At 41.2% G+C, this 9,423-nt stretch overlaps 1 protein-coding gene across 19 annotated transcripts in view; it reads left to right on the top strand.

Annotated features, from left to right (window-relative positions):
- Tnrc6a (trinucleotide repeat containing adaptor 6A) overlaps positions 1 to 9,423 on the top strand; it is a 153,541-nt gene that overhangs the window by 134,156 nt on the left and 9,962 nt on the right. For 5 of the 19 annotated variants that reach the window (XM_087559779.1, XM_087559814.1, XM_087559816.1 and 2 more), the window contains 10 exon segments: positions 85 to 117; positions 1,444 to 1,524; positions 2,332 to 2,383; positions 4,752 to 4,894; positions 5,382 to 5,528; positions 5,687 to 5,824; positions 6,446 to 6,574; positions 7,036 to 7,113; positions 7,319 to 7,526; positions 9,093 to 9,224. In XM_087559779.1, the coding sequence (XP_087415905.1) occupies positions 85 to 117; positions 1,444 to 1,524; positions 2,332 to 2,383; positions 4,752 to 4,894; positions 5,382 to 5,528; positions 5,687 to 5,824; positions 6,446 to 6,574; positions 7,036 to 7,113; positions 7,319 to 7,526; positions 9,093 to 9,224 (1,141 nt within the window). 19 annotated transcript variants of the gene reach the window in all.

A 9,423-nucleotide genomic window follows, 5' to 3' on the forward strand; every position in this document is an offset into this window, starting at 1 on the left:
AAGGACTCAGCTTAGATCTTGCGATTCAACACCTTGTTCTTCCCACTGGACCATGCTGTTTTGTGACTTTGTCTTTCCTTACAGGGTCTGAGTGGCAAAAAAAGGAGAAGGGAAAGGGTGTGTAGCCTTTTTACTCTTTCTCCTTTGTTTCTACTAGTAAAAATCTTTAGAGAGCAACTGCAAACTCTTATTTAGCTTCTGCTGTGTGCCAGGTACTGTGCTTGGTGCTGGGGTTCAATACACTGAAGAGCAGCCCCTTCAGGGCGTCTATTCTCTGGTGGGGCATCAGGCAAGCACACATGTGCTGGGATGTAGAAGATGCCTGGGGTGGCCTGATAGAACTGAAAGATTTCTAAAAATGACAGAGAAAGCTGGCTCTGTAATTAGAGGAAAGATAAATAGGAACTTTATTATTGGCGAAGTAAGGAGCCAGTGAAATTGATAAGAAGGCAATTTACCATGGCTTAAAGAAAAAAACTTTTTATTCAAAGAATGCTGACTAATGTTGGTGTGAAATACCAGTTGCAGTAGAGAAAAACCAGAGGTAGGGATCTCAAGAGGCTGCTACATCATCCCAGGTGGAAAGGAAGAACAGTTAGAAATACATTTAAGAATAGAAGGGGCAGGGACTGACAGCTGTTCAGACCATGGGAGGAAGTGGAAAGGGGAAACAGGGAAAAGAGGCGCCTTCAGCATCTTTGGAGAAGGTTAGGTGCTTGCTTTAGAGACGATCTGCCTTTGTGGGGAGTTAAGCTGTGCTCTTTCACAGTCAGAAGGAACAGGTAACAGCATTGGGAAAGGACATTAATACACTGAGATGGTCCTGTGGTCATCATGTCAGTGTGAGGCCTAGGTCTCTGTGGCTCCCAGCCTCTCTCTGTGACTGCTGCCAGTTCTCAGTTGTAATATCTGTACTGCTCAACCTACCACAGCAGCCCAACTGCTGCTCAGGATATCATGTTCTTAACAACACAAAAGGAAAGCATTAAAGACACTATTGTGTGGAAACATTTTAGTAAAGTGTTCCTTCATGATTAAATTATGGATTAAATTAGTTTGTTAGGACTAAGCTGAGAATCTAATTTTTACTTTGGTATGAGAGTTCCAAAACCCCAAATGATGATACATGTCAAGGAGCACAGTCCATCTATGAGGCGGGAATGTCCCACGGTCCTCCATTGCTTTTGTCTTTTCCTTCTGACTGCCTGCCTTTAGAGATCTCTCTGTACATTACAGCTATACCAGAGGCCTGGAGCAAAGGAAGTTGAAAATCAAATGAGTTTATTTATTTAATTGTTAACACCTCTGATAAGAGTTGATTGAAGGAGAAAATATTGGCTAAAAATGAGAGTTGGGAATTGTCTTAAAGTTTTACTAGTCCATCATGATGTCTAGATAATTAGAGATGGCCATGGCATCTTCTCTACTCTTTTATTTACAAAGGGAATGATGAAAGGCGGAAACAAACAAGAGGACGCGTGGATAAACCCATTCGTTAAGCAGTTTTCAAATATCAGTTTTTCAGTAAGTATATTTTCTTAGCAGCCAATAATTCCCTTTTTAGTAGTGACTCATAATATATCCTAGTTTTGTTTTATTTTATTAAAAACTATTTCTTGGGCTGAAGAGATGGCTCAGTGGTTAAGAGCATTAACTGCTCTTCCAGAGCTCCTGAGTTCAATTCCCAGCAACCACATGGTGGCTCACAACCATCCGTAATGAGATCTAATGCCCTCTTCTGGTGTGTCTGAATAGTGTATGACAGTGTACTTACATAAAACAAATAATACATCTTAAAAAAATTTCTCATCTTTAAGTCTTTAAAATATGAATCAATTAGAGTAAAATTAGCCAATAAGACTTAATTCTTAAATTTTATAAATTTTGAGCAACATCTTAAGACTACATTAAAATATAATATATTTTAAAAACTAGGACTAGAGAGTCAGTTTCATGGTTGAGAAGACTCGCTCCTCTTCAAAGGAGCAGGGTCTGTCCCCAGTACTTGTGGAGGGGATTCACGTCCGCGTTTACTCTAGCTCCAGGGTGTTTGAAGTTCCGTTCTGGCCTCTGCATGAACTTCCACATCTGTGCTAAACATACAGAAATAGACATTTAAAAAGAGAAACTTCGGGGTTGGGGATTTAGCTCAGTGGTAGAGCGCTTGCTAGGCCCTGGGTTCGGTCCCCAGCTCCGAAAAAAAAGGAAAAGAAAAAAAAAGAGAGAAACTTCATCGGCTGCTTGCATTTTAGGTGAAGAAATAAGGAAAGTTCTTCACTCTTTGTTTTTACTTGGTAAAGTCTGCTAACACATCGCTTTTTCCATCTTCAGAGAGACTCACCAGAAGAAAATGTACAGAGCAATAAGATGGATCTTTCTGGAGGTGAGAGAAAAGTCAATCATTCTGATCTGTATTTATCACTGATAAGCAGTCCTACTTGTGCTATGGTCTATTTGAAAGAGCCCTCACTCGGTGCAAGAGAGCAGCCCTGCTTCTAACTTTAGACTCATTGGTGCTGCGCTGTGTGAGCATGACTGAGTGAAGTGAGTGTGACTTCCCTTTAAGGGACACATCACTGTGCACATCTCAGGAGGTGCTAGTATCAGTCTTTTGTCTCAAAGCCCCATCAAGAGGGGTTTATTGAGGTGCAGAATGTAGTCATCTGGATCAGAGGACTGCATAATAAAGACTTTCCTAAATGACAGAGACATCTCAAACCATTGTCAGAAATGCCAAGTAGTCCTTGACTAGGGCCAGAGTGGTGAAGGAGGGCAGGGCTGGAATAGGTGGTGCAGCCTGGCCAAAGTGACAGTGCTCGATAACTAGGTGGCAGCTGATCATTCTGAAATAAGGGATTAAGGTAGGTGTGTGTTTTCTTTTCTTTTTCTTTTTCTTTTTTTTATAAATGTGTTTTCAATAAATACTTCCTGTTTCTGGTTTTTTTTTGTTTGTTTGTTTTTAATACCCTCCCTACTGGTGCTTTCTACACACTCACGTGTATGTACTCATGTGCACACAGCAGAGAATAGGCCAGATTTAACAGGTGGGAAACCCAGAGAGACTTGTTGCAATAGCTATTTGATATTTTCAAAGCTCCAAACTGAAACAGAAAATGGAAAGTAGGATCAAGTTCAAGAGAAGTTGGTTAGTTATTCGTACTATAAACAGTTAGTGATGGAAGGCATAGGAGACTGTCTAATGAAGTATGAGTCAGCTTTGCCTACGTAGCTTATTAGACGGCAGTACAATCAGGAGAGATAGTACAACAGGATGGAAGAGAAAAGATGATCATAAATGAGAAATTATTGACTAACAAGGAATTGGAGTATCAATGGATTGCCTATTTTAAAAAAAAGCAGAGAGATTGAGATGGTAACCAGAAAGGACAGCTATACTGTGTATTGCTATCCTGGCCTAGAACCAGGTAGGTGTGCTGTGGCTGCTGATGAGGTGAGCCCTGCTACAGAAGAAAGCATACCAGAACTGGGAGTCCCGGGCCTTTCTTACGGCGTCTCTCCTGCACTCTACCCACACAACTTTGTTGCCAACTAGCAAAGAGCCAGCCTAAAATGTCAATTGTGAGGGGTGGATACTGAGATGCAATAAGTAACGTAATAATTGGTACTGTGTTCCCTAACCCTTGGCTCCTCACCTTCATAGGCCTTCTACTGCACACAGGTGAAATTGAGCACAGTGGTGAAATGACTCCAGTCTGACACAGCAGCTTGCTTTCTTATGAGGAAGAGAGAATGCAGAGTCCCCATTGTGTCACTGAGGAAATGACCCTTAGTTCAGCCAGTTTCTTGCCTAAAGACTAAATTAGAGTTAACTTTTGAATAGAGCAAAGCGGGAAAGACAAAGAAAATGATTGGCCTGTACAAATGAACACAAATTTAACATCCTGTCAAAATGAGATACACACTGTAGGTGGTTTCAGGTAGGACCAGAAGTATTTCAAATGCTGAAATTTTAAACTTAATAGTATTTGCACAAAGCACCAGTTGAACATCTAGAATCCAAAAACCTATACTTTGGTCAACATCCACACAGAAATTCTTTAACACTCAAGGCAGACAGATACCATGAACTCTTTCCTTGTCTTGCTATGATTACAGCACTGGTCGCAATGACCAGCCACTTACATGTCTCTTCATTCTCAATTCACTTTTTTGGACTGCTCTACGTAAACATATCAAGATCTATTACCTGTTGTATTTTGCCACTCAACACAGAAGATGTCCTAGAGTAGTGGGGGGAGAGGAGCACGGCTTAAGGAGGGCTAGCACACTTGCTCACGCCTCACTGGTGGGCGGGACTCTACTCAGCTCCTCACATATCTCTTTGGGAAAGAATTGAGAAGGGTGTGGTTTGAGATATTGATGATCTGGGGAAGGTTTTTCAGGTGCCAGAGGGTAGACTATTGAAATATGTGATGTAGCTTAAGAAATTAATGTCATTTTAAAAGTTGTTTCTGTTTAAAGAAACTTTTCCTTCTGTTGGTATTTTGATGGTGATAGACATCTCACATCATTTGCAATGAATAAATGGGTTAGATTTTAGGATTGAAAAAATGTGGAGAATTAAGGTGAGTGTTACCCTTACGATGCAGAACTTATGTAATGAAAATGTAGTTTTTGCATATTCTTGTTAAAGCAGAAATTGTTTGATTTTGGAAAGGGAACATTCTTTTTTTTTTTAATGGAATAAGTTGGATCTCTTCCCACTGGTGATAGTGTTTTGCATTTATTAGGAATGTTACAGGACAAGCGGATGGAGATTGATAAGCATAGCCTGAATATTGGTGACTACAATCGAGCGGTCGGGAAAGGCCCTGGGTCTCGGCCTCAGATTTCCAAAGAGTCTTCCATGGAGCGCAATCCTTACTTTGATAAGGTACAATCTTTCCTTCTTTCTTTCTTTCTTTCTTTCTTTCTTTCTTTCTTTCTTTCTTTCTTTCTTTCTTCCTTCCTTCCTTCCTTCCTTCCTTCCTTTCTTTCTTTCTTTCTTTCTTTATTTATTTATTTTTTATTCTGAGAATAATCAACCATACCCTTAGTAGTATAATATTTAGTGAAAATATATATACTATAAAAAGTATACTCAAGTGACTTTCTTATTAATGGAGTTTTAGTTTATTGTTTCGTTTATATCTCAGTTTAGCAAAGACCTTTTGTTTATATTTTCTTCTTAATCCCATGAAATACGTGTTTGGCTCTTTTTGTGTGCTCTAGAATTAACACTAATCTGATCTCTTCTGTTTTCTACTTGTTTCCTGTTGGTGCTGGAATGTCATGTGACCTCTGCTCTGTTCCTGCAATGATTTCTCCCTTCTACTTGTTTGCTTGGCTGGTGTTACACATCTTTCTGTCTGTCCAATCAGGATGGCATTGTAGCAGATGAATCCCAAAACATGCAGTTTATGTCCAGTCAAAGCATGAAGCTTCCCCCTTCAAATAATGCACTACCTAACCAGGCCCTTGGCTCCATAGCAGGGCTGGGTACGCAAAACTTGAATTCTGTTAGACAGGTAAGTCTAGATGTGCATTACAGGCTTTCTCTTGAATGATCTGTCTTAGTAGTAATGTCTCTCTTGTATGTAGTTGCTGTGTTTAAGCAGTAGTATCATATAGTAATGAGTGTCTTTCCCTAAAGAATCACTTTGTCATTTTGTTGTTTATTTTCTAGAATGGCAATCCCAGTATGTTTGGTGTTGGAAACACAGCAGCACAACCCCGGGGCATGCAGCAGCCTCCAGCACAACCTCTCAGTTCATCTCAGCCTAATCTTCGTGCTCAAGTGCCTCCTCCATTACTCTCCCCTCAGGTGAACAAGCTTCTGGTCCACTCCTCCACTTTCCTGGGAAGAACCTTGAATGAGTTTATGTTTGGGGGCTGGAGTGATAGCTCAGCATTAAGAGACGTCTCATCCTTGTGGCCACTCCCAACTGTCTATCTCTACTCCTGGGGACTCTGATGCCCTCCCCTGGCCTCTTTGGTCATCAGGAGTGCATGTGATTTGCTGACATACATGGAAACAAAACGTCCATTCACATAAAAATAAGTTAAACTTAAAACTTTATGTTTGAGATGACCACTGGACATCATAATAATTTTTCACATTTTGGGGGTTCTGCAAGTGCTAATTAGCTGTTTTTTCAGAAGTGTGAATGAAGGATAAAGAAAATTAATGGTTATTTTAAACTATACCATTTTCATTGTAAAACATTGCTGGGAGAGCAACAGCAAAGTCAAATAGGTTAGGAGTTATCCTTGCCATTTTTAGTAGCCATGAGAAAGAGTGTGTGTGAGAACGCATACTGGATGACAGTAACGACTTATGGAACAACCATTATTTTAACTGCCCTGTTGATAATTAAGTTGCACCATACATTTAGCTAGTCTGGGAATTACAGCAACATTATTAACTTACCGTTATGATCCTAAGGTTCCAGTTTCATTGCTGAAGTATGCACCAAACAACGGTGGCCTGAATCCGCTCTTTGGCCCTCAACAGGTAGCCATGCTGAACCAGCTATCCCAACTAAACCAGCTTTCTCAGATCTCCCAGTTACAGGTAAGTACTTACTGCCTGCTTGGTATGCAGTGGGAATTCTGTATTAGACACTGCAGTACACAGAGGCGCACAATTAGAGCCTGCACAGAGCTGGCAGCATGTCAGAAAAGATGAACCATGAACCTACATGAATTATAAGACATTTTCAGGGCAGATACAGGGATGGAAGAATGAGAAAACAATCCTGTAAAGTGTGAGCTGGGGTGAAGAGGTGCTTTATTGGTATACTTTAACATATGCAAAGCCCTTGACTTTATTCACAGTACTGCAAGAGTGTTGGTGTTTTGTTTTGTTTTTTCATTTCTGGAACCTAGAAGCGATATTCCATGGGAGGAGGTTACTAACTGAGGTGGGGCTTGGGTATGTAGCATAGTTCTACCAGGTCCACTGACCATAGTCATCGTCAAACGTTCTAATTGGTAACAGCTGAACAGTGACAATCCTTTTCTGTCTTCTTTCAGCGATTGTTAGCGCAGCAGCAGAGGGCACAGAGTCAGAGAAGCGTGCCTTCTGCTAACCGACAGCAGCAAGACCAGCAGGTAGATCAACCCTCTCCACTTGTCATTGAAGAAATTTTATTAAAATAAAACTAAGCATGCTATTTAGTCTGCTCTTTGCCCAGAAGTCATAGTAGCTATAGAACTTTAATTGGTGACCTTTCTCCTGAGAAGGAGGTGAGTTCAGAAGTGAAGAGTGTGTCCCTAGAAAGACTCCCACAATTTCCCCGCATTGTTTTGTTTGAAGGGTCGACCTCTTAGTGTACAGCAGCAGATGATGCAACAGTCTCGTCAGCTTGATCCAAGCCTGCTGGTGAAGCAGCAGACTCCGCCTTCTCAGCAGCCGCTCCATCAGCCAGCCATGAAGTCCTTCCTTGACAATGTCATGCCCCACACTACACCCGAGCTACAGAAAGGGCCATCGCCAGTAAACGCTTTCAGCAGCTTCCCTATAGGTGAGTTCCTGCTTGGCCACCATGCACATGTGCCTTCACTGCCTTTGCAGCTTTGTCCTTGAGCACAGCACCAGGCTTAGACGCCCCTCATTGGAGAGTAGCACACTTTCCTCTGGATTAAGTCATCTTCATGTGTCAGAATGTTCTACCTATTGGAAGGAACAGACTAAAGGACACACTCATTTTCAGACTCAGACTGTAGGATGCGCAGGGGCAGGAAGACGCATGATAGTGTTGTGAGGAAGAGAGGTGGTATGCAGGCACTGCTCTGTGGAAAATACTAGAAATAGTCCCGTTATGTTGTCACTTGTCTTAGGAGAACAGGTATGAAGAGAAATTGTCTTTCATTTTTTCCATTGTATAACCAGGCTTTTCATTCATTGAGGAAATTTAAGGCTTGTGTGTTTTCTCTTCCCCAGGTTCCTGATTATGTTTTGATTCTTGGTTAACCGTACCTCTTTTGTCTTTTATCCCTCCCCCACCTGAACAACAGTTTCGTATAAATGAGTTGTTACTCATGAGTAGTTTGTTATTACCGCCATTTCCATTGAAGACCATTAGTTCTCCTAGCATATTATGGGCTGTAGACAGTGCTTAGAGTATGTGCTTCTGCTGGTGATTCTCTGTTTGGGAGGTTCTTTGGGTATTACATAATAGACTCTCAGCTAGGACTAAGTCCTTGGGATGGTTAGCAGAAGCAGTTTCCATGTCAGTTAAGCTGTGCTAAACACTGCAGAAGCCGCTGATGATGAAGGGGAGTTGCTTCTCTTGGCAGCCTGTCCCTTCTGCTTCATTCACACAGACATCACTCTAGCTTGTAAGCAAAATTTGACCCACTATCTTAATTTCACAAAAAAGGTTTTATTGGGACAGGGCTATGTTTGTTTGTTTTAACATTATCTGTGGGTGCTTTTGCATAGTGACATAGGGAAGCCTGTATAGCCCATACATTCTCCAGGTTCCTTTTGAACCTTTATGCAAAATATTTGTAAATTGTTGATCTAATCTGTAGGTCTAAAAGCACAAATTTGATTGCTTTCTGCAAAAATGGAACTTGGAATGACTTCAGAGAATTCATACTGCAGGTCTAATACCAGAATTGGAAACCACTGAATGCTGGAGTCTTTCTCTCAGATGTTACTGTAGGAGCTGAGAGCTGTACTTTTACATAGCATCCTTTGGCTAGCGAACTATCTGGAAATCCATCAGTTTGCAATCAAGGAATGGTGATTGAGAGTGATCATAATATTATTATACGTGGCATTCTGGGGAGATGGCTAAACTCAGTGCATTGACAAACTCTGCATGGTCCCCTTGAAACTTTTTTTCTACTATTTGGGGAAGCTTTTAAATGATCAAGCTTGTGTGGGGGAGTAGTCTTCTATGTGTGACAGCTCTCACTATCCCTTGTGGTTTGAAAATAGAGTACTGTGGAGCACTAGAGTAGCTACAAGCCAGGCACCTGTGACCTCACTGCACATTTGCAGGGTTGAAAACATTAAGAAGAAGACGTTTGGTAGTAGAAGGAAATATGCTGGTTTATAAGATTTAAATTGTGTTTTCAAGGCTTGAACTCAAACTTGAATGTAAATATGGATATGAACAGTATTAAAGAGCCACAGTCACGACTAAGGAAGTGGACAACAGTGGACAGCATGTCTGTGAACACGTCTTTGGATCAAAACTCCAGCAAACATGGTATCAATTATAGTCTTAGACTTGTCTTGAAACAAATGTGGAGTGGGTGTGGAGGATGACTGCTTAATGGGAGTGTCTGCCACTAAGCCGGACAACCAGAGTTGAGTGTTTAAGACCCATTTGATAAGAAGACAGAGCCACCTCCTCAGCTTCTCCTCTGACCTTCACATACACTCTACACACACTGTAATTTCAAAAC

This window comes from Rattus norvegicus, chromosome 1 (assembly GCF_021556685.1).
Source record: "Rattus norvegicus strain SHRSP/BbbUtx chromosome 1, alternate assembly SHRSP_T2T, whole genome shotgun sequence".
In the NCBI taxonomy this organism is placed as follows: Eukaryota; Metazoa; Chordata; class Mammalia; order Rodentia; family Muridae; genus Rattus; species Rattus norvegicus.